Source organism: Stomoxys calcitrans, chromosome 4, assembly GCF_963082655.1.
Source record: "Stomoxys calcitrans chromosome 4, idStoCalc2.1, whole genome shotgun sequence".
NCBI lineage: Eukaryota > Metazoa > Arthropoda > Insecta > Diptera > Muscidae > Stomoxys > Stomoxys calcitrans.
Window position 1 is genome coordinate 11,547,868 of NC_081555.1, and position 24,332 is coordinate 11,572,199.

The 24,332-nt window shown below is 35.2% G+C and overlaps 2 protein-coding genes across 2 annotated transcripts; one reads left to right on the top strand and one right to left on the bottom strand.

Moving 5' to 3' along the window:
* Window positions 1-9,941: 9,941 nt before the first annotated feature.
* On the bottom strand, window positions 9,942-14,587 carry LOC106087458 (group 3 secretory phospholipase A2). The gene is made up of 2 exons (XM_013252511.2): window positions 13,007-14,587; window positions 9,942-10,321 (listed from the first exon to the last, which is right to left on the bottom strand). The coding sequence occupies exon 1, from the start codon at window positions 14,282-14,284 to the stop codon at window positions 13,445-13,447; it is 840 nt and encodes a 279-aa protein (XP_013107965.1). The 5' UTR covers window positions 14,285-14,587; the 3' UTR covers window positions 9,942-10,321; window positions 13,007-13,444.
* Window positions 14,588-17,439: 2,852 nt separating this feature from the next.
* LOC106087456 (TNF receptor-associated factor 6) lies at window positions 17,440-18,836 on the top strand. The gene has a single exon (XM_013252509.2). The coding sequence runs from the start codon at window positions 17,541-17,543 to the stop codon at window positions 18,807-18,809; it is 1,269 nt and encodes a 422-aa protein (XP_013107963.1). The 5' UTR covers window positions 17,440-17,540; the 3' UTR covers window positions 18,810-18,836.
* Window positions 18,837-24,332: the final 5,496 nt, after the last annotated feature.

Genomic DNA, 24,332 nt, shown 5'->3' on the forward strand with positions numbered 1-24,332 from the left:
CTCGAAATATTGATATGCGAACCCATAAAGTATATCGGCCTTATTCACAAAACTTAATGAAATCTTAAAATAGGTTTATTTGACAGTTCTATAAAGGAATTCTGTCAAATAAACCTATTTAAAATCTTCATAAAGTGCATACGGCCGTATATATTCTGGTTCGTCTCAACATTCTGGGTTGATCTAGCCATGTCCGTCCGTCTGCTCGTCAGTTTGTCGGATTGCAAATGGGCTATATCGGTTCAGATTTGCATAGAGCCCCCATATAAACCGATCGCCCGATTTGACTTTTAGCCCTTGGAAGTCTCAGTTTTCATCGAATTTGGTTAAAATTTTGAACAAAGACTTAAGTTATGACTTCCAACATCCATGCCAAGTATGATCCGAATCGGTCTATAAACAGATAAAGCGTCCATTTAAAACGATCCACGGATTTGACTTCTTCAGCCCTTAGAAGCCTAAACTTTCACCTGATTTGGCTAAAATTTCGAATAAAGACTTAAGTATGACTTCCAACATCTATGCCAAGTATGATCCGAAAAGGTCTATAAACAGATATAGCCCTCCTTTAAACCGATCCCCGGATTTGACTTCTTCAACCCTTAGAAGCCTAAACTTTCACCTGATTTGGCTAAAATTTGGAACAAAGACTTGAGTTTTGACTTCCAACAACCATTTCAAATATGATTCGAATCGGTCTATAACCATATATAAACCGATCAACGGATTTGATTTCCTCAGTCCTTAGAAGCCTAAATTTTCATATAATTTCACCAAAACCAACCTTATGACATGCAACTTCAGTGTCAAGTTTTATCCTCATCGGTCAATATGGTGACAAAATGCCCCCTAAGTACCGACATGACTTCTTACAGATGTTGGTCACTATATAAACGGGCCGTAGGCTCGAAATGGGGCCTGAATCCGAGGAAAGTCCACTGGCCATACAGGAGCGTGATTAGACCAATACTTACATACGCCTCAGTAGTTTGGTGGACTGCTATGGAGAATAAGTTCAACATAAGGATCATACAACAGGTTCAGAAAACATGTTATCTTGGCATAGGCGGAGCGATGAGGACCACGCCCACTGGAGACTATTCTAGATATCCGACCCAGTGAAATACAGATTATGTGTGAGGCAGCCACTGCTGCTATGAGACTTAAGGCGATGGGAGAATCGATTGAGGATGGGAGCAGCTCATACCATAGCGGTATAAGTGAGGCGACGATAGGAAACCTGGAAGGAGGGAAAGAAGTTTCCGATCGGATACCTGAGATGAACCTTGAAGTTGAGTGCGAGGCACTGCTGTCATCGGCACAGTCTTGGATTGACGGAACCCTAGTATTGCCATCTGTAAGATCGTGTTACACGGATGGAGCAAAGCTAGGGGACAGAGTGGGCCTGGGTGTCTACATTGAGAACCCAGGGACTGATATCTGTTTAAGACTGCCTTACCATAATACGGTCCTACAGGCGGAGATCCGGGTGATCACGGAATGCGTGAAGTGGTGTGGTGCTAACACGAGGACGTCGAGTGTGAACATCTTTACCGACAGTAAATTTGACATAAGGGCATTATTAATCAGGACGGTAAGCTCACGAAGAGTCTTGCAGTGTAAGAAGGAGATTAACGCCTTCTCTGAGGATGGCAAAATCCGCATCGTTTGGGTGCCGTGCCGTAACGGAGTAAGGGGAAATGGAAGGGCAGACGATTTGGCGATGAAGGCCTGCCGTCAATAAACTTGGTTGACCCGAAGCCTTTCTGGTCGACGCAGTCCGAGTTAAGGGAGTGGGCGACGAATGTGCATGCAATATTGTGGAACTGCGAAACGGTCGGTAGGACGGCGAAAATCCTGAATGGGGGGATCCAGATCGTGAGAAGACGAGGCTATTACTGAAAGGAAGCAAGAAGGAGGTCAGTATAGCTATTGGTATCATAACGGGACACATAGGACTACGAGCTCGCTTATGTAAAATCGGTGCGGCAAGTGATAGCATGTGTAGGGCATGCGGGGAAGATGATGAGACGTTGTAGCATTTCCTTTGTCATTGCCCGGCTTTCACGGCTAACAGAATCCAGTACTTAGGTGGAGACACAATACCAGACATGAACCAACTTAGGGAAGTGGTATTGAAAACAATTAAGGATTTTGTAAGTAGCACGGAATTCCTAACTTAAAATTTTCTTTTTAGAGCTTACTTTATAGTTTTTAGAGCGGACAACAAGCCGATTACTGGCTTAGGTGTATATTAATAGTGGCATGGGGCGAATTAATATCTGCACCCTCTTTTCAACCTAATCTAAGCTGATAGCATGTTTAGAAATCAGGATCAGAACGGGCTCTTCCTCTCCCTAGACTAGATATTACTAGATATTACATTTTAACCACGAGGCGGAAATGAATATGTTAACATATTGCAGGTGCAAACTAGAAGGATTATTTTGCAGCATTTCGTATGTTTGCGGGTATGCCATTATTTTAAAGCAATAAGTAATATTAAATCGAAGCTATTATTTTCCATTTTTCGGTATGTTTTGAGGTATGCCATTATTTTTAGCACTTCAGTATTTGTACGAAGAATTCATTATTTGTCATCTGGTAGTATTATTTTAAATCAATAAGTATTATTAAATCGAAGTGATTATTTTCCATTCTTCGGTATGTTTTGAGGTATGGCATTATTTTTAGCACTTCAGTATTTGTACGAAGAATTCATTATTTGTCATCTGGTGGTATGTTTACTCTGAAGCACTTTCCTTGAAGGTCATGTTCATGCTAAAGTATTATTGCGGATTTATCTACTAGGAAGTGGTTACAGAATTTTGTTTCGAGCTAGCCACTGACTTTGGCGTGCTTGAGGTGAGCAACATTGAAGCACCATCTGGATCTACTAGGGTCCCCAAATTTTTTAATGCTTATGGCAACACCTGAACATTGACTATGCTTGAGATTCGTGTGCATATCTCTATCTGTTCAAAAGTTTTAGAATTATTTTCAAGATTTTTCGATTTGGCAGCACTGTGCATCGTTTTGGTTATATAACATCGTATTTATTTAAATAAATTTTATAATTTTACCGCAACTATAGTTTTTTCTCCCAAAAATCTCCACTTTAGGATTATGAAGTCAATGGAAAAAATATTCTAGATCGAATTTTACTGAAATTAGTGAAAGAAAATTAATCTCTAGGTGCTATAAATTGTTTCATTAAAATTTCATTAGCAAAAAAAGAATTTTTAAATTCAGTTCATGAACAAACTTTCTGTCAATTTATTTTCTTCATTAAATCATTTAAAATTCTTAAAGAAATTAAAAGGCAAACACAATAAAATATACACTTTGCGTGTTTGCGTTTTTTTTTTTAAATAACAAAAATAGTAGGTCAACCCGTAAGGCATGCTATTTAATTTTCTAAACATTTTAATAAAACATTAAATTTCAGAATTTTAAAGAAACTTGCATTGAAAGTTTATTCTGGTAGACAACAAAAAGGGAGGTGTGGGAACCGGCAAGTGTTTTAACTGGAACATTGGTTCAGTCTCAAGTTTCAAGAGCAAAGAAAGGCAATGTAAAAAGCAGTATTGAACATGAGGGATTGAATACCTTTGCCAAAAATACTGCTTATTAAATCATCAAAATTCTTGTTTAATAATCTTTGAAGTCATTTGCATTTTTTTGAACTGGCTGAATTTTCCATAAACTTTTTATGATGTTTTTCGTTTTGGGTTATATTGGTCATTATCAAGGACAATAATAAAATAAAAAATCGCTAATCTTATGACCCCTTGCTGCAGACCATAAAAAAAGTCTATTATATAGAAAGTCTTTTGCAATAACGTCAATATTTCTTTGTAAGGTTGCCATAATGAAAGACCCCGAAATTCACACACATTTATATGATAATGTTAAAAAATTCACCAGAAAAATTGCCTTTCCATCATTAAAAATCCTCATCATTCTATTGTGATAAGATGCCAAATTATTTTGTTTTCTTTGAATTTATTTTCTTATTCTTATGTACAGCAACAATTATGGGGAATCAGTAAAATTTTGGACCCATGAGTAGAATCTTCAACAACTTAGTCAAAAGCAAGTCCAAAGTTCACGAAAAAAACGACGTCAAACAATGACAAGAATTATCAGTTTCATATTTCTTATACATATATAATTATGTATATATGTATGTATGTACGTTTCAATACATAAGTTTGAAAAAATGTATATATAATCACGAATGTTTGTATGTGAAAATACAAATATTGGGTTGCCCAAAAAGTAATTGCGGATTTTTCATATAGTCGGCGTTTTTTCTTCTGTCAGTTATCAGCTTTTACTTATAGCTTGCTTTAGAAAAAAAGTGTAAAAAAAGTATATTTGATTAAAGTTCATTCTAAGTTTTATTAAAAATGCATTTACTTTCTTTCAAAAAATCCGCAATTACTTTTTGGGCAACCCAATACACAGTAGGTTTAAATTTATGCGAAATTGTTTAATTATTTATTTTTCATTTGAGTCATTCTAAATATCGTAGACATTTGAATTCCAAAGTACATTTATAAACAGTAGCGTCCCCATTTTATTTCTACGGAAAATTTTATTTCTGTTAAAAATTTTTCTAAAAGTTTATTTTTAAAGAAATTTTTGTCAACATTTTTAATAGAAAATTTTGTCAAAATTTTATGTCCATAGAAAGTTTTGTTAACATTTAAATTTTACACAGAAAAAAATATAGGTTTCAATCACGAAATTAATTGATACAATTAATTGATAGAAACTGCTTCAATCACAAAAATGATAGAGGTGATTGAAAAATTTTTCAATTAAAAAAATGATTGAAATTTCTAATTAATTTTTAATTGATTGAATTAAAACATGTAAAAAGACATAAGTTCGCCCGTATATATATAAACCCCCTTCGTCACAATCCGATGAAAATTGGAAATTCGACACGGATATTGAATGGTCTAATAATCGAAATCGGGTAATAAATAGAGCTTTTATGGTTTTTAGACTCTTTATCGGCAGATCGGTCTATATGACAGCTATATCTAAATGAAGTCCGATCTGAAACATATTTGGGTCCTATTTTGGGAGGCATAAAACTACCCACAGTTTTAAATTTCAGCGAAATCGGTTAAAAAATTAAGCTTTTATAGACTTCAGACTCTTTATCGGCAGATCGGTATATATGGCAGCTATATCTGAATATAGTCGGATCCGAACCATATTTGGGTCAGATGTCGGGAAGCCTGAAATTACTCACTGTTTCAAATTTCAGCGAAATCGGATAAAAATAAAACATTTATGGGCATTAGAACTTTTATCGGCAGATCGGTCTATATAGCAGCTATATCCAAATAGGGTCTGATTTAGCCTGTTCAAGAACTTAAGCAGCGTGCATCAAAAAAACGTATCTGTGCCAAATTTCCGCTCAATATCTCAATTTTTGAAGGCTGTAGCGTGATTACAACAGACGGACGGGCAGACACACGGACATCGTTAAATTGTCTTAGAATTTTACGACGATCCGAAATATATATACATTGTAGGGTCGGAAATTGATATTTCCATGTGAAATGAAAACTCCTGGAACACGAATTTGAGGTTTATGTTTGGGTCCATGATGACTCCTTAGAAACAACACACCTCCAGGATGTTCCCAAAAATGCAACGGACGATATTGTGGGGCTGGTTTATGTCTAGCTACCAAAAAACCCCACAAAAAAACATTTATCCAACAACTGTGCCAAGTATGGTCCAAATCGGTCCATAACCTGATATAGCTGCCATATAAACCGATCTTGGGTCTTGACTTCTTGAGCCTCTAAAGGGCGCAATTCTTATCCGATTTGAATGAAATTTTGCACGAAGTGTTTTGTTATGATATCCAACAACTGTGTTAAGTATAGTTCAAATCGGTTCATAACCTGATATAGCTGCCATATAAACCGATCTGGGATCTTGACTTCTTAAGCCTCTAGAGGGCGCTATTCTTATCCGATTGGAATGAATTTTTGCACGAAGTATTTTGTTATGATATCCAACAACTGTGCCAAGTATGGTTCAAATTGGTCTATAACCTGATATAGCTGCCATATAAACCGATCTGGGATCTTGACTTCTTAAGCCTCTAGAGGGCGCTATTCTTATCCGATTGGAATGAATTTTTGCACGAAGTATTTTGTTATGATATCCAACAACTGCGCCCAAAAAGGTATAAATCGGTTCATAACCTGATATAGCTGCCATATAAACCGATCTGGGATCTTGACTTCTTGAGCCTCTAGAGGTCGCAATTATTATACGATTTGCCTGAAATTTTGTACGACTGATCCTCTCATGACCATCAACATACTTATTTATTATGGTCTGAATCGGTCTATAGCCTGATACAGCTCCCATATAAATCGATCTCTCTATTTTACTTCTTAAGCCCCCAAAGGGCGCAATTCTTATTCGAATTGGCTGACATTTTACACAGGTCTCCAACATATAGTTTAATTGTGGTCCAAACCGGACCATATCTTGACATCGTTCTAACACCAAAGCAAATCTTTTCTTATATTCTTTTTTGCCTAAGAAGAGATGCCGGGAAAAGAACTCGACAAATGCGATCCATGGTGGAGGGTATGTAAAATTCGGCCCGGCCGAACTTAGCACGCTTTTACTTGTTTTATATGCATATATATATAGGGCATATGCCTATAAAGTGATAAGTTGTCTCAGGTACTTGTAAATGGCAAATGGAGCAGTTTCCCTCTATGTTATCTTTGAAAGCTCGTGTATTTAGGGTAAGGAGTCCGCCTCTGGCGCGAAAACCCAGACTTATCACTCTTTGGGAATCCATATCAAGGAAATATAGAGGAATATTATACCGAAGGTGTGGGTAGGGGTCATGGAATTGAGACCCTAGTGCTCTATTTTCGTCTAGGATTCTCTCCCGTCTTACAAGATCGCATAATATAGTATCTTGCATCCTACTTAATTCCCTAACCCTAAGGTCAAAATCGAAACTTATACTTAGTTTGGCGCCTAAGTCAATCCAACTTCTTTTTCAAAAAAAAAAAACACCTGTTCCAATAGTCTCCTCTGCAAGCACGCGAGGCAATCTGTTATTCGGCAAGGAAAGAATCCTATTAATATACCCGAAGTGCAGTCTTAGCGTCTTCGAATACATACTAGGAAGCCCAGTTTCAATATGTAATATACAGTTGAGTGTATTGCTGGGTAGGTAAAGTAGTTTCTTTATAAAAAAAAAAACTGAAAAGCTTCTCTACCTGATCATACCGATCATACCCCCATACTTGAGCCCCGTAAAATAGGATTGCCTTAGCGTCTGCATTTAACATTTTCATCTTATTAGAAATCTAGATTCTCCCGATGTGAATGTAGTGGAGCCACGTGGAGTTTATTGCAATTGTCGCATACTGTAGCTTGTCCGAGAGATGTTTCTTGAAAGACAGGTTATAAGTGAGATTCACACCCAGATGTTTACACTCATCGACAACTTCTATGGGACCAGTACCATAATACCATGCCAAACTTCCGCCAATTCGTTCGCCTAATTTAATGAAAACAGCTGTTTTTGCTTCATAATATCAGCTGTTTTCAATGAATTGGCGAACGAATCGAGTACAACACGAAAAATTGGTTTGTGGTTTAGGCCGTTGTTTTTTAACTGAAAAAGATAAAATTTTCAATAACATTTAATATATAAAATTTTTTAAATCTCAATTAAAAAATTAAATGACTCTGTCATTTTTTAATTGAAAATTTGAAAAATTAATTAATTGATTGAATCTATTAATTTTTTAATCTAAAATTTCAATCACGATCATAATTGAAAAAAAGTTCAGATTCATTTATTAATTCATCAATTATTCATCATTTAATTCATCAATTAATTTTTTAATAGGAAATTTCAAAAAAATTAATCACAATTGTAAATAAAAAAAGTTCAGATTAAATTTTTTAATTTAATTTTTTTTTTTAATTATTGAATCAATTTATTTGTTAATTGAAAATTTTGAAAAATTCAATCAATCGTAATTGAAAAAAAAATCCGGATTCAATTAAAAAATGATTGATTCAATTAATTTTTTAATTGAAAACATTTTTATTTTGAATTAAATTTTTAATTGGAAAAAAATTTGTGATATTTTCCCAAAACCTCATTTATATAGAAAATTTTCCCCGAAACTTTATTTCTATAGAACATTTTTGTTTTATTTTTATAGAAACTAGCCGAACCGGGGACGCTCCGAAGCGCCTTCTTTTATTTTTGTCCAATATTGCAATGGTCGATATATAAATACTGTTTTGGTACAGTTTTAAGATGGGAACATTTCGCCCCGAATGTGGATATCGAATTCGTGTCATTGAAGCATAAAGATAGCCAAGACCGCCAATGATGCTAAACGCGTGAACTCAAATCCTGGCGACAACATTGAACAACTTTTAAGCGGTGGTTATCCCCTTCTTATAGAGGTCATGTAAAAAGGAAGTCCATTATCATTGCACTTATACTTGAATCGTACAGGACTCATTGACATGTGAAAAGTTGGGCCCTGCTCTTTTTTAATATGTTTATCGTTTATATGTTGCTCTACTCCCTTATACCTTTCATTGAATTCCTATATGGTACTGCTGGGTAAAAAATATCTCCGGTTTGGAGTATATTTTGGGAGTAAGGTGGTTATCCGACGCTTGGCCCTAAAAGTGAATATAAGCTTCGGGCTAAACTCTCAAATACTTTTTATGTGAGCCCCATATTACCATAGTCGGTAAAAGAGTCATGTTTCATTACTGCCCTATATTGTCGTGTTTGGTTCTTTTTGGAGGTTGGATGCTTCCTCAGACATTCCTCCCAAATATGGATGTCAAATTGGTGCTCTTCTTCCAAATACCTTTCATAAAAGCCCAAAATTGCCATGGTTGATAAATATGTATGGATTGGAGGGCGTTTTGAGGCTGGATCTGGCACTCCGCCACTTTGCCCTAAAAATAGGTATCAAATTGTTTATTTACTACCAAAAAGCTTCAATTTGATACCATTGTAACCTTGATCGCCTAATATGCCCATTGGGGGGGGTTTTTTGTGGTGGGGACAACTCCCATTACAAGGACTTTTTTTTGCCATATTCGTATCCCTTATACCTTTTATTTGAGTCCCATGATGCATAAGCGCAAAACACGACTTAAAGAGCCCTGTTCAAATTCAGATGTGTGCTTTACAACTTACTCTTGTTGGAATAAAGCACCATGATGCATTTGACATCTCCTGCTGATGATTTTTCTTGGTCGAAAATGAAATCGCGATAAAGGAAACCAGTCAAATGCTTCCAGCAACAACCCACTCTATGCTGAGTTTTAAATGTTTTTTGCTATACTATTCTTGGAATAGAAAACATTAAACAATGGTCTAAAGCCGGATAATATCCTGCAATGGAATCTCAATAAGATTTTAAGACCAAAAAAGAAAGCGAAAACAGACAAATAGAAAATTTTATCTAAATTTTTTTAGGCCATACAAAATTTTGTAAAAGTTGTTGGTCTATAGAACATTTTCTTAAAATTTTATTTTAATAAAAATTTTGTTAAAATTTAATTTCCAGAAAAAAAGTAAAAAATCATTTATGAAACTTACTCATATTAAAAATTTTTCATTAATAAGTTTTCATGCATTCACTTACCATAAACCTGAAACCCTATATAAAAATAATTAAAATTTTATTTTTATTATTCTGGCTCAATAAATATTTTTTATTTCCTTGTATATTTTAGTTGCTATTAATAAAACTTATAGATAATTTTAATACAGTATTGATTTGTTTTAAAACTTAGTTAAAGCTACAATCTCATACATTATAATATTTTGTAAATACCATTAAATATGTACTCGTATTTTACCTACATAATACGAACAATTTATATATAGTTTTAAAAATTTATTTCATGTTCTTGCGTTAAAATATTTTTTTTTGGCTTACTTGTTTGTTATACTCGTTATTAAGATCAACGTTCACAAGCTATAAAATATAATCTTTTTTCTGTTTATATGTATGTTTATAAAACATCACTACTGTCAGTTTATACAACATCTAATTAAGCTAATCAAAGTAGCTTTTGTTTATATATTTTAAATAAATTTATTTTAAATTATTAGTCATAATTTTTAGATTTTTGTCATTTCATAGGTACTAAAACTTAAAAATATGTTACTAAAGTGACAAGTATCCATATTTAATTTAATGATTCCAACGGAAGGTTATGGGAATAAGATGCAAACAATGTAGAACGCATGACTTTCGTAAAGCTGAAATTAAAAAAAAGAAAATAAAATAAAATTAAAGATTTGGAAAACATATTTTTGTATCTTAATTTTTTTTAACTAAGTAATGAAATAAAATGGACACAATTTTCCATAGAAATAAATAAATTTTCTATAAAAATACAATTTTGATAAAATTTTCTATATAGAAATAAAATTTTGACAAAATATTCTATATAGAAATAAAATTTTGACAAAATTTTCCATAAAAATAAAATTTTGACAAAATTTTCTACAGAAATAAAATTTTAAAAAAATTATTTCCATGGAAAATTTGACAAAAATTTAATGATCTTCGCCCTATCAGGCAAAAAACTTGAAGGAATAAAAATTCGGCAGAGACCGGCCGGGATTTGAACCTGGGCATTGCCATTGTCTTAGCGTTCGAAGCCATCAATACAAATTCCAACAGATGCACAAAATCATGTGTAATACGGAAGAAGTGTAATTTGTCACAGAAAGAATGTCTGTCATTACACAAAAATACATGCATTGGGAAAAGTACAGCTAATAGACAGGGTTGTCGAGCTTGGTTAATGTGATAATTGTATCATAGATGCGTTTTCGCTAATTAATACGATTCAAATACAATATACCAACGCACGGCCCTTGAAGCCATCACACCTAATATGGTTGAAAAAAGTGGTTAGTGTGTGTTGCTATCTTTGGCTTTCCTTTTCCATTTGCATCTCCGATCATTGAGCTCGTCTCGAAAGAGAAATAAACAAGAATTGTAAAATTTAATGATCTTCGCCCTAACAGGCAAAAAACTAAAAAAAAAGGAAAAATTCGGCAGAGCCAGGCCAGGATTCAAACCTGTGCACATGGAACAACAGCGAGAGCCATTGCCATTGTCTTAGCGTTCAAAGCCATGAATAAAACTTCCAACAGATGCACAAAATCATGTGTAGTACGGAAGAAGTGTAATTTGTCACAGAAAGAATGTCTGTCATTACACAAAAATACATGCATTGGGAAAAGTACAGCTAATAGACAGGGTTGTCGAGCTTGGTTAATGTGGTAATTGTATCATAGATGCGTTTTCGCTAATTAATACGATTCAAATACAACATACCAACGCACGGCCCTTGAAGTCATCACACCTAATATGGTTGAAAAGTCTTCTAACCAAAGACGAAACGCGTCCCATAGTGGTTGGTGTGTGTTACTATCTTTGGCTTTCCTTTGCCATTTGCATCTCCCATCATTGAGCTCATCTCAAAAGAGAAACAAACAAAGATTCTAAAATTTAGTGATCTTCGCCCTAACAGGCAAAAAACTTGAAAAATGAAAAATTCGGCAGAGCCTGGCCAGGATTCAAACCTGTGCACACGGAACAACAGCGAGAGCCATTGCCGTTGTCTTAGCGTTCAAAGCCATGAATACAACTTCCAACAGATGCACAAAATCATATGTAGTACGGAAGAAGTGTGATTTGCCACAGACAGAATGTCTGTCATTACACAAAAATACATGCATTGGGAAAAGTACAGCTAATAGGCAAGGTTGTCGAGCTTGGTTAATGTGGTAATTGTATCATATATGCGTTTTCCATATTAATACAACGTACTAACGCACGGCCCTTGAAGCCATCACACCTAATATGGTTGAAAATTCTTCTAACCAAAGACGAAACACGTCCCATAGTGGTTGGTGTGTGTTACTATCTTTGGCTTTCTTTTTCCATTTACAACAAAGTTAGAAAAAAAATAATAAAATTTAAAAAAAAAATTCTAGGTATTTAAAATTTTTCAAAATTTTCCATTGATATAAAATTCTCCAAAATTTTCTATGGATATAAAATTTTCCAAAATTTTTTTATGGGCATTTAATTTTCACCAATATTTACTATGATAATTTCAATTTAACAAAATGTTTGTAAAAAAAATTGAAAAATGATTTATGGCAATAATATTCCGATTTTTTTCAAATAAGAAAAATTTACGTAAATTTTCTAGAAATAGAATTTTTTTTTAATGAAAAAAAAAGTTTTGAAACATTTTGTATGGATATAAAATTTTGAAGATTTTTCTATAGGCATTTTATTTTTACCAATATTTGCTATGGTAATAAAAATCTAACAAAATTTGTACAAAAAAAAAAATAAAAAACGAATTTATGGCAATAATTTATGAAAAAAAAAATTATTATTAAGAAAAATTTACAAAAATTTTCTAATGAAAAAAAATTAACAAAAATTTCCATTGCAAATATTTTCTACAAAATTTTTTATTGAAAATTCATATGGGTATTTGGAAAAATTTCCTATTGAAAATATGTTTGACCGATCTGCTCACAAAAGGCGTAATTATCACAAATGTGCTTCTTGGATCTAGAAATGACACATTTTTAACTTGGAAAAAAAACAGTTGACAAATAACAAACCGATCTACGCTTTCAAAATAATTTTTGTTGTTATTACAAACTTTTTTTCTCGCGGTATTTGTCAACAAAACTTATTTAAATGATGCATCATTTTATTTTATCGCAACACTGTTTTTATCTTCCTTTAATAAACCTGATAAAAATAAGAGAACATTTTACGGCAATATTTTCAAGAGAAAATGCTCTTCAATTTTAAATCTCTCGAATTACTTTTGATCTCTCAAAATGAGCACATTGGGCACAATTAAAAAATTTATAAATATTTCTTAGAAATTAGTTACTCACCATTGCGTTTAACAATTAAAACCATAGCCAACTTGTCGCAGTATCATTAAGACGCCATAGTGCTGATAACATCCCATTGCAAAGAAACGCAACAGTCTTCTTTGAGATATAGCAGTATAAATAATGTTGAAAATGACATACGTTATTCCATCTCTTGGGCAAATACTATGTCTACACAATGGGTTACGTGCTATGTACATATGGATTATCCTATTTGTTCTGTTGATTATACAAACACAATACACAAAACAACAAGAACACGCATGGCTTATAAGAAATGAGATTTTATGATGTGTTTTAGCAGCTTGAGGTTATTAAGTGTGTGTTTGTGTGTGTGTGTGTGTGATTTTTGGAGGAACCACCAACAAAACACCTGTTCTGCACTCTCTACATCTCTTTCTGCAAAATCACTAGTGAGAGTACTATAACTTGGCGCTCTTAAAATTTCTTGTTATTCCTTAAATATGCCTTTTGTTTGGTATGCTCTTGAGCACATGAGCCATCGGCAGCACGTTCATGGCAAACTTTTTCCTTGGCCAATATAAAGCATTGTGTTTGCACCATATTAAAGAAGAGCTGTCCTATGGTTTTGGCATCCTCGTCATTGGCCATTTTCAGGCAGGTGCGAAAACGGCGATCACAGCTACAGTGCGACAGGGTGTAGGGCCGGTAATTGAAGATTCCATAACGATTGGACATACCGGGTATAAATAGCTTGCAATGATCATGTTTGCGGCAACATTTGTCAGCCATTGAGGCACCGCCAAGATGGTTGTACGTGCCATTGGCTGAATTGCCTCTGCCACACCACCGAGTATTAGGAGCAATCAGCCAGTCCGACAACTCTCTCCTATTGCGTTTGTGCGCCTGAGAACCCTCATTGTCGTTGTCATTTGATTGTGCTGCTGCCTCCAAGCTCTCAAAAAAGTGTTTGTTTTTATTATTTTCTTCGCCGTTGTTATGCCTGCCATGGGGGGCCATTACGACGTCATAGTTTTTATCGTATGATGTGTGAGGTAGTTGATTTTTTGCAAGCATTGCATTTATTTGGCTACTAGCAGCACTCGTTGTGGTGGTGGTGCTGCTGCTGCTGTTGTTGTTGGAGTTTATGGCATATTTAATACTTTGTTGCACTAAATTGTGCTGGCGCTTCATTTCTAAGGTATCTTCTCCCGCTACACTATTTTGTAAATGTTCTGGAACAACCACATGTATGGTCCATGTATTTGTTATGCAGAAAATCAGCATTAGCAAGGAAATTCTTAATATTCTAGCCATAGTTTGTGCTTATTTTGCACTGCGATAACCGTTAAATTTGAAATAATTTATGTGTTTTATGTATTTGGCAATATGTTTTTTTTTTTTTAATTTTGTTCTTATTTTAATTGTTTTTGCGCGTTCCCTTGTTGTTCTTGGAGGTTTTCTATGTTAATTGCCTTCCACTTAAACGAGGAAAACAGTCATTCATACACTCATTCACAACACACCAACAATAAGCTATAAGCTTCTTTCCGTTTCCTTTTGCTTTGAGAACCGTTTTTGCTCCGTTTATGTTTTTACGCGTTCACGATTTTGGTTTGACTGCCTGGCCATCGTTCGATTGTTCACTTATATATTGGCCACTTTAAATTTGTTTTACTATATTGTGTGTGAGAATGTTTGTTATATTTAATTGATTATGCTCTCTTTGGGCTCTCTTTGTTATTCTCAATTGAATATAATAAATGCCGGTTTTTGCGAGAGTAATTGCAAAATAAACATAAGGTGGCCACCAACGAGGGACTTCAATTGCTGTGTTTTATTTACCAGTCTAGCGGTTTTGCTAGCTTAAACGTTGGCAGCACTGACACCTCATGCGAAATAATCAAATATCAAGAAAACAAACAAAATAAGTTATTTTGATTTTAGATAAATGTTTCTCAGAGTTGACAAATGTGATTTTATAAAAATCCTAAGCAATTTTGCCGCTACAGAACGTTTTATAAGTGAATGAATATGTTGCATTCTTCCTCTTTTAGTTTTGTCATTCAAATTGAATGATGACACCATATCTTCTTATATATAAAATTCAATTTGTGTTTGTTTGTCGTTTTCCTTCTTTTGTTTCGTATACACCCAAAAACGGCTGAACCGTTAACCTTGAAACTCTCACAGATGGTGTAGGTTGGTCTGGAAGGAAACATGGGCTATATAATTTCGGTCGAACCCTCCCCCATTCCACTAAGGAACAGAGGGAAAACTTCTTACATATCAATGAGTACAGTCCGATTTAAGTTTAAGTTCAATTATAAGGGGCCTCCTTTTTATAGCCGAGTCCGAACAGCGTGTCGCCGTTGGAGAGTTTTAACATCGCATAGTAGCTAACAAATGTCTTTAGGAGGGAAAAACGCCGCTGAAAATTTTTTTCCATGGTCTCGCTAGGATTCGAACACGTGCGTTCAGCGTCATGGACGGACATGCAATTACTATGAGAAAACCAAGCCAGCCCTCCCTCAATGGAGACTCTAGACAGTATCCTACGGAGGGAGACAAAGTCGAAATAGGTACAAAGGAAGCGCTCATGTCCCGTTAGTCCTCATTGAGGACTGTGACCTGTGACTTCCAAAAGCCCTTCACAGCCATTTCGGGGACGATGGTCGCTGTCAAAACTAAGGAGCCGCCCTCTACGCTAAAGTGGTCAGGAGGCACAACAGAGACTATCTAACGTATGTAGTCATTAATATCAGAAGTACATTCGGTAGGATTCCACCAGATCATCTTTTTACAAGAGTACCTATGATCGAGGTCATCAAGATAAACCTCCACGGGAGCGAAAGCATAAAGGCCGAAAGAGTCTAGGCATACGACTGGGCTAAACCAAAGGATCAGAATTTTAACCCAGAGAAGACTGACATCTGCCTTGCCTGGAAGACGAAGGTGGCACCAAGTTTCCTCAACCTAATGATTTCGATATCTGACAAGGTCAAATACTTAAGAGTGATCTTGGACAGGAAACTGAATTAGAAGTGTCACATTCAGGAGCGTTCCGAGAAGGCTCGCAGATGTTGGGCGCTATGTTGACGGGCCGTAGACTCAAAATGGTGGCCGAATCCGAAGACAGTCCGAGAATATGTTGTCTTGGCGTGGGCGGAGCGGTTAGGACCAGGCTACTAGAGCACTGGAGACTATTCTATATGTCCGACCCAGAGACATACAGATTAAATGTGAGGCAGCCACTGCAGCTATGAGACTTAAGTCGATGGGAGAGTGGATTGATAGGTTATACCATCGCGGTATAATCGAGCCAACGATAGGAAACCTGGATGGCATAGGAGAGGTTTCCAATTGGACACCTGAGATGACATTTGAGGTCGAGTGTGAGACACTGCTGTCAGAGCCACAGTCTTGGATTGACGGGACTCTGGTATTGTCATTTGAGAGATCATGCCAAACAGATGTATCAAAACTAGAGGACATATTGGAGGTCTAGATTGAGAACTCATGGATTGAGATCTCTTTTCGACTGTCTGACCATAAAACGGTCCTGCAGGCGGAAATTCCGGCGATCACGGAATGCATGAGGTGGTGTGGTTTTAACCAGGAAATCGAGTGTAAATATCTTTAGGGACAATAAACTGACCATCAGGGCAATATCTAAGACGGTAAGGTCACGAAAAGTCTTGGAAAATGGCACGAACCGCATCATTTGGGTGCTGGGCAATAGCGGACTAAGAGGAATGAAACAGTAAACAGTTTGGTCGTCAAATGAGCAGAGAATATGCGAGAACGAAAATAACAACAAAGAGAATTCAAACAAAAATCTGTCATCTTTATACCGTCAAATGTGTCCAGCTGTTAACAGCTGTTCTCGTGAGATAATGAAAACCGCCTTGGGAAAATTTTATCAATTTGTTTCTAAAAAAAATGTTGTTACATTTTTATCTCTTAAAGTTTTTTTTCAAAATTTTAATTTTAAAGAATGAAAATTTTATGGGTTTTTTTAATGGTTAAATATAACATGCTTTTTAATTTAAACAAAATATTTAAAAACATTCTTTTCTATAACGATTTTAATTTTTTCTTTTAAGATTGCTCAACGGCAACTCTGGCTGCAACTGCAATTGAAGGTGAGTGCAAATATAACCTAAGATAGACGGAGGAGAAGCTTAATTCCACCTTCTCAATAATTTTTTATCACCTTATATTTAAAGATATTTCATTGTTTTTTATTTAAAAAAAACTGCTATTGAACACATTCGTAATATTTCAGTAGTTGGGCAAGTGTTTCTACCTTGTTGATTGTATCATGTGCATAAATGAATTCTTTCTTTCAAGTACCAAAAAATGTGCAAGTGTTAAACAGCTGTGCTAAGTACCAAAATCAAGTGACTCATTTACAACGCTGAAACAGATACATCTAAACGCGAAAACATAACAACACACACACACACACACACACATAGATTTTGTTTTTTACATTTGCATTAAATTAAGTTTTCAAGTTTTCCATTTTATTTGATATAAAAAAGCAAGTTAAAGGAGTGTAATTTAAGACATGAGCATGCACGATGAAAAACGGCGACAAGCAACCCAATCTGAAGACGATGACATGGAATTGATACCTAGACCACAGCCACCACAGAGATCTCAACAGAGGCTGAATTCGTCGTCTGTGAATTCGCGTACGAGTTCAACGGAGGAAACCGAACCAGACTCCAGGTATGAGTGTGCCATATGCATGAACTGGTTGAATGAACCTGTGCTGACCAAATGCGGCCATTTGTTTTGTAAATCTTGCCTCAACTCATGGCTGCGCAACAAAAGTCAATGGTGTCCCATGGACAATAAGAAAATTACCGAGAACGATATATTCCCGGACAACTTCACCAAACGCGAAATCGAACAGATACAATTGAAGTGTCCCAATACAAAATTGGGTTGCGATTACATAGCTTCGCCGCTGGAAATGGAACGACATAAGCACAATTGTCCTTATCGCAGCGATGAGGAGCCCACAGAGGAAAAGTGCCCATTTGCCAGTATCAAATGTGAATTTGTGGGTCGACCCGAAACAAATGCCTTGGAAATGCATCTAAAAGAGGATATGCCACATCATTTACAGCTCATGCTTAGATCGTTGCAGAACACGGCCATATCAACTTGGAATCCTCAAAAGCCACAAAAGTCAGCTGCTCAAACAAATGGTCATAGTGGTCTGCCGCCGCCACCCCAATACGCCAATGGAGCTGAGGAGCAATTGATACAGGCCATGTACCAACGCATAGTGGTCTTGGAACAGAGGGCCTGCGAACAAGATGTCAAAATAGAGAATCTAACAAAGCAAATATCCTCGCTGAGAACGCAAGTGGATCCGCGTTACAGTTGTGGCACCATTCTCTGGGAGATACAAAATTTCCACAAACTCGTGGAACATTTGCGTTCCAACACCTCCAATTTGGTGTATTCCCGTGAATGTTATACCTCGCCGTATGGCTATAAGTTTTGCGCACGTCTCAATATACAGCCCAAAAATCTGCAAATGCTCAGTTTGCATGTCCACCTTATGCAGTCAGAGAATGATGGCCACTTGGAGTGGCCTTTCATAGGACGTATTAAACTGTGTATGGTGCATCGCGATATGAAACTTTCGCAGCACGATACCATAATGACCAAACCGGAGATTTTGGCCTTTCATCAGCCCAGGGAACGCATAAGCACTCGAGGTTTTGGCTTTGTGGAATATGCCAATATTGCCGACATCATAAAGAGGGGATATTGTGAAAACGATCGTTTGGTTATAAAAATACAAATAAATATGGTGTAAGTTACACATACTCATAAAGACATGTAATTTAGAATTGTAACAATTTTGGATGATTGCTATTTAATCGATACAAAATATGCTAAAGAAAAAAACAAATTGGAATGTCGCATGATTTAGATATCATCAAAATACTATAGAACTTGAATTGAAAACATACATACATAGAAAACCTTAAACTAATGCCAATATGTTGATAACAAAACCTCCGATATAGGATAGCACTGTGAAGCCCGGAAAATTAATGTAAACTAAGCAAGTTGTTTAGAATCATATATTCCAGCTTAAAAATGTTCCTGCAAAATGAGAACAATTGCTATAAAGGAGTTTCCAATAAGAGGTGTTATTTTGATATAATGATTGGATGTTTATTTTATAATAGCGAGAAAGGTAGACCGTTAATTATGACAAAGTACATCAGTCAAATGGCCACCAGGACCATGACTTACAGGATCTTATGCTTTTCATGAAATTTCCCATAACCAAATCGCAACCTATGTCCTCGATAGCAAAGAGGAGAGCCATTCGACGTATCCGTGGTCTCCTATGGACAGCCATCACAATTTACCGTGGGCGACGTTACAAATGTCATCCGTGGCCCCAAATCATCCAATTACATTGATTTTGAAGAATCTGGATTTACCTGGAGTTGATTAACTTCTGTCCTCAACCTGTCTTTGAACACTCTTATAATTCCCGATGTCTGTAAAATGATCGGAGTGATCCCGCTACTGCAGCCTGGAAAGGGCCCGAGTTTGAGGGAGTCGTATAGACCGATCTCCCTTCTCTCACCACTAACAAAGACGCTTGAGACATTACTCCTCCCGAGTCTCGTTGGAGAATTTCCATTTGCCGAGCATCAACATGGATTTCGAAGACTGCATAGCGGAACAACTGCTTTGCATGCCATTACCGCACACATCTGCCGTGGCTTTAATCAGCCCAGGCCATGTGATAGGACGGTCCTCGTGGCACTGGACCAATCGAAGGCATTCGACGCGGTCAGCCATGCCAAACTATTTGAGGACATCGCCAACACTTCCCTCCAGCCAGGCCTGAAACGCTGGGTCGCGAATTATCTGTATGGTTGCCAGCCATTTGTGGAATTTAGGGATAAGAAGTCGAAGCGCCGTAGCGTCAAACAGGGAGTTCCCCAAGGTGGGAACCTCTACCTATCCTCCATTCCACCCCCTCCAGACGGCATAGAGACCTATCATATCCACCGCCCAGAAGCCTCAAGGCAAATCTACATGATCTAGAGCGTGAGGTTCAAGAGGGAACCCCTAGATCAAGCGGCATATCAAGCCGGTCTAGACAACATTCATGCAGACACGGTAGCAGGTGCGGTAAATAGCTACCGGGTGAATAAAGTCCTTGGAGAACGACTCTCTCCCATTGCACCTAAAGAAAAACCAGAGTAGTTCTGGCTCAATTACATTCCGTCAGATGCAACCGCCTCAACTGCTACAGAGTAAGTATTGGTGCCGACATGCAAGATGTATGTCCCGATTGTGATTAGGGACCACACGATACACGTCAGCTGTTTAACTGCGCAGTCAGACCCAGATCCCTCTGGAGGGATCCCAGAGTTCCTGGATCTTGGCACTCAACAGAATCAAACAGACGAATGATGCAAAGGCAAATTTTGCCCATGAACATTCCATTAAAGAACAGGGAACAGGGGCAAACTTCTCACCTATCATTGTGTGCAGTCCGATTCAAGTTTAAGCCCAATGTTAAGGGGCCTCCTTTTTATAGCCGAGCCCGAATGGCGTGCCGCAGTGCGACACCTCTTTGGAGAGAAGTTTTACATGGCATATTACCTCACAAATGTTGCCAGCATTAGGAGGGGAAAGCCAACGCTGAAAATTTTTTCTGGTGGTCTCGCCAGGATTCGAACCCAGGCGTTCAGCGTCATAGACGGACATGGTAACCTCTGCGCTACGATGGCAGACGAAGAATAGAAAACAATAAACTGCTACAACAACTTGGTAGAGAAGTTCTAGCATGGCAAGAGACCTCACAAATGTTGCCATCATTAGTAAGGTAATAACCACCGCTATAAAATTTTTTCATTTGTTCACACCGGGATTTGTACCCAAGCGTTCAGCGTCATAGGCGGGCATGCTAACCCCTGAGCCATGGTTGCTTTAACAATCCTCCGAATCTTTAATATCCGAAGCCACCATTTTAACAAAATATTCCTTGAAACCCCCACACAAGTCGGGGCTCAAAGTTCCAGACTGTGTGGTGCTCATAGTTATCCCACGTCAAGTAAAATATTATTTTTAATACCTCCTCATTACTTCAAAGCGTCTACTTGTAATGGTTTTCTTTTTTGCCTTTATCCATAAGACACAGAGTGTCACCATTTAAGGCACAAATTCCTTATACTAAGTTCAAAATCTCTCACCAGAAGAATTTTTTCCTTTAAATTGAGTTTAAGAAGTCTTTAACTTGACTCTCATATTTAGATTAACAGATCTTGAAAGTATGAAAAAACATTTTTTCGGAATATGGTATTTATTGTATATTAAAAAAAAAATCTCTGTTTGGATCATTTTTTCTATTACAACTCCCAATTTTTTGCTTTTCTTGAAGGAAACTCAGTATCTTAAACGTTTTTTTCCTGAACTACGATTTTATTGTGTCCTTATCTGAAAGTCATTTTCCTTACTTTCAATGACATTTTAAATTTCATCAAGCGTTTCTTATAATACTCAAATTCCTTATACTAAGTTCAAAATCTCTCACCAGAAGAATTTTTTCCTTTAAATTGAGTTTAAGAAGTCTTTAACTTGACTCTCATATTTAGATTAACAGATCTTGAAAGTATGAAAAAACATTTTTTCGGAATATGGTATTTATTGTATATTAAAAAAAAAATCTCTGTTTGGATCATTTTTTCTATTACAACTCCCAATTTTTTGCTTTTCTTGAAGGAAACTCAGTACCTTTTAAATTTCATCAAGCGTTTCTTATAATACTCAAAGTGAAGGATACATTGTTCTACAATAAAGATGCCTTAATATCAAGTAAAAAATCTTCCACCAAAGGAAATTTTTCCTTCAAAAATTCTAAAAATTTGATCCCAAAATTTTGATTAACAATTCTCTAATGATTTTATTAGACTTTTGTATTTACTGCTTAAACGTAGAGTGTAGGAAATTTTGTGCTACCATTTAAGGCAAAAGTTACTTAATTTCAAGTACAAAAATTTTTCACCAAAGGAAATGTTTTCCTTAAAATTAGAAAAATCGGTCGTAATACTTCAACGTTCTTTGAACTCCATTGAAAGATTTTTGACTTCACTAATAAGGCGCAAAGTTAAGGAAATTTTACTACCGCTTAGAAGAAAATTCATTATATTTATTATTTATTAAGCTTGGAATATATGAAAAGAAATTTGTTTACATTTTTTTTAGTTTACTTTCCACACAGTGCTATTTGCATTTAAAAAAGGGGTTTGCAAGTAATACAGCTATGATCCAAAAACAAAAACAGCACACACTTATATATTTACATATAAAAATATGTAAAAGTCACACAGAACCCACTTGCCGTATTACTTCTATGACATAACAATTTGAAGTCTTCCCCTCCAAAATGTTTTACAACATAAAGACTATTGTATGTATTGATTTATTAATTAAAAAACAAATTTACATATTGACAAAAACAAAAAGAGAAAAACAAAAACCGAAAACTTAACTTCATGAAAATACAGGAATTTTTTCAAAATAAATTAACATACAGTAAAAAGCAGCTTTCACCATACAAATTCTATAACTGCATATACAATACACATCAGACATACATACAAAGATACTACACATAACTATTCGAATACTAAGTTACTAGTTTATAGATAAAACACTACATATTTCAAATGTTTATTTAGTCAATTTCTAAAAAGATGAGTATATTGGTTGGTTTTTTGGATAGATAGTAATTGATAAGTTTCCCATCATTGAAAACAATTTATATGCTTGGGAGTAAAGAATACTTAAGAATTTTTGCTAAATCGAAGGAAAAAAACTTAAAAATAAGGATTTTTTCTTGAAATCCAAAGAATACTTAGGATTTTTTTTCTAAATCGAAGGAAACAAAACTTAAAAGTAAAGTTAAAATTCCTTAATATTAAAAAAATTTTTTCGCCTTAAGGAAATTTTTTCGCCTTAAGGAAATTTTTCCTTTAAAATGTTGAAAACTTCAAAATTTATAAATTTAGATTAACAAATCTCTAATAAAACGCAGAGTGAAAGAAATTTTTATTACCATTTAATGCCGAAACTACTCAATATCAAGTAAAAAAAATATCCCTAAAGGAAATTTTTTCTTAAAAGTGGAAAAAGTTTCCCAAGACTTCAACGATGTTTGAACATCATTGAAAGGCGCAAAGCTACGTATATTTAACTATCATTTAGGCTTAAAATTCCTGATATTATGTATTGATATTAAGTAAATAAGTATTTTAAGGAAGGAAAAATGTCCTTGAAAAGTTGAAAAATGGAAAAACTTTGAATTATGTTTATGAAAACTTTGCAATATTTCTCAGTCTTACCTTTTTCTTTAACTAGGAAGCAAAGTTGTACTTTCCCAATTTTGTGTTGTACTAAGACAAAAATTTATTAATATAAAGAAAAATATCTTTAATTAAAGAAAACTTTTTCTTAAAAATTGTAAAATTTGTCTTTGTTAATAAAACTTCTTTATTCACTTATAAAACGTAGAGTGAAAGATATGTGGACTACCTTTTAAAAAACTACTAATATCAAGTAAAATAATTTTCACCAAAGGAATATTTTCCTAAAAAGTTGGAAAATGTTTTCGAAGAACTTCAACGATATTTGAACTTCATTCAAAGGCGCAAAGTTTTTTTGTTTACTATCATTAAAGGTAAAACTTCCTGATATTAAGTAAAAAAATATTTTATCAAAAGAAATTTTCCTTGAAAAGTAGAAAAATGGAAACACTTTGATTTAATTTTAGGAAATCTTTACAATAATTCCCAGTCTTTACTTTTTCTTTGACTTGGACGCAATGTTGTACTTTCCCAAAACTCTATTTTGTGTTGTACAAAGACAAAAGTTTAATAATATAAAGAACAACATGTTGAACCAAAGGAAATTTTTTCTTAAAATTTGTCTTCACTAACAAAATTTTTGTCTTCAATAATAAAATTTTTATCTGCACTAATAAAACGCAGACTGAAAGAAATTTTGTACAACCATTTACGGCCGAAACTACTTAATATCAAGTAAAACAATTTTCACCAAAGAAATTTTTCCTAAAAAAGTGGAAAAAGTCTTTGTAGGACTTCAACGATATTTGAACTTCATTCAAAGGTGCAAACTTAAGAAAATGTTACTGTCATTTAAGCTAAAATTTCCTGATGTTAAGTAAAAAATATTTCATTAAAGAAAAATTTTCTTAAAAGTAGAAAAATGGAAAACCTTCGAATCATGGTTAGAAAATCTTTACAATATTTCTCAGTCTTTCCTGTTTTTTTTAACTATGAAGCAA

Coding starts and splice junctions, on each gene's coding strand:
- LOC106087456 (XM_013252509.2), top strand. CDS start 17,541: ATGAGCATGCACGATGAAAAACGGCGACAAGCAACCCAATCTGAAGAC.
- LOC106087458 (XM_013252511.2), bottom strand. CDS start 14,284: ATGGCTAGAATATTAAGAATTTCCTTGCTAATGCTGATTTTCTGCATA.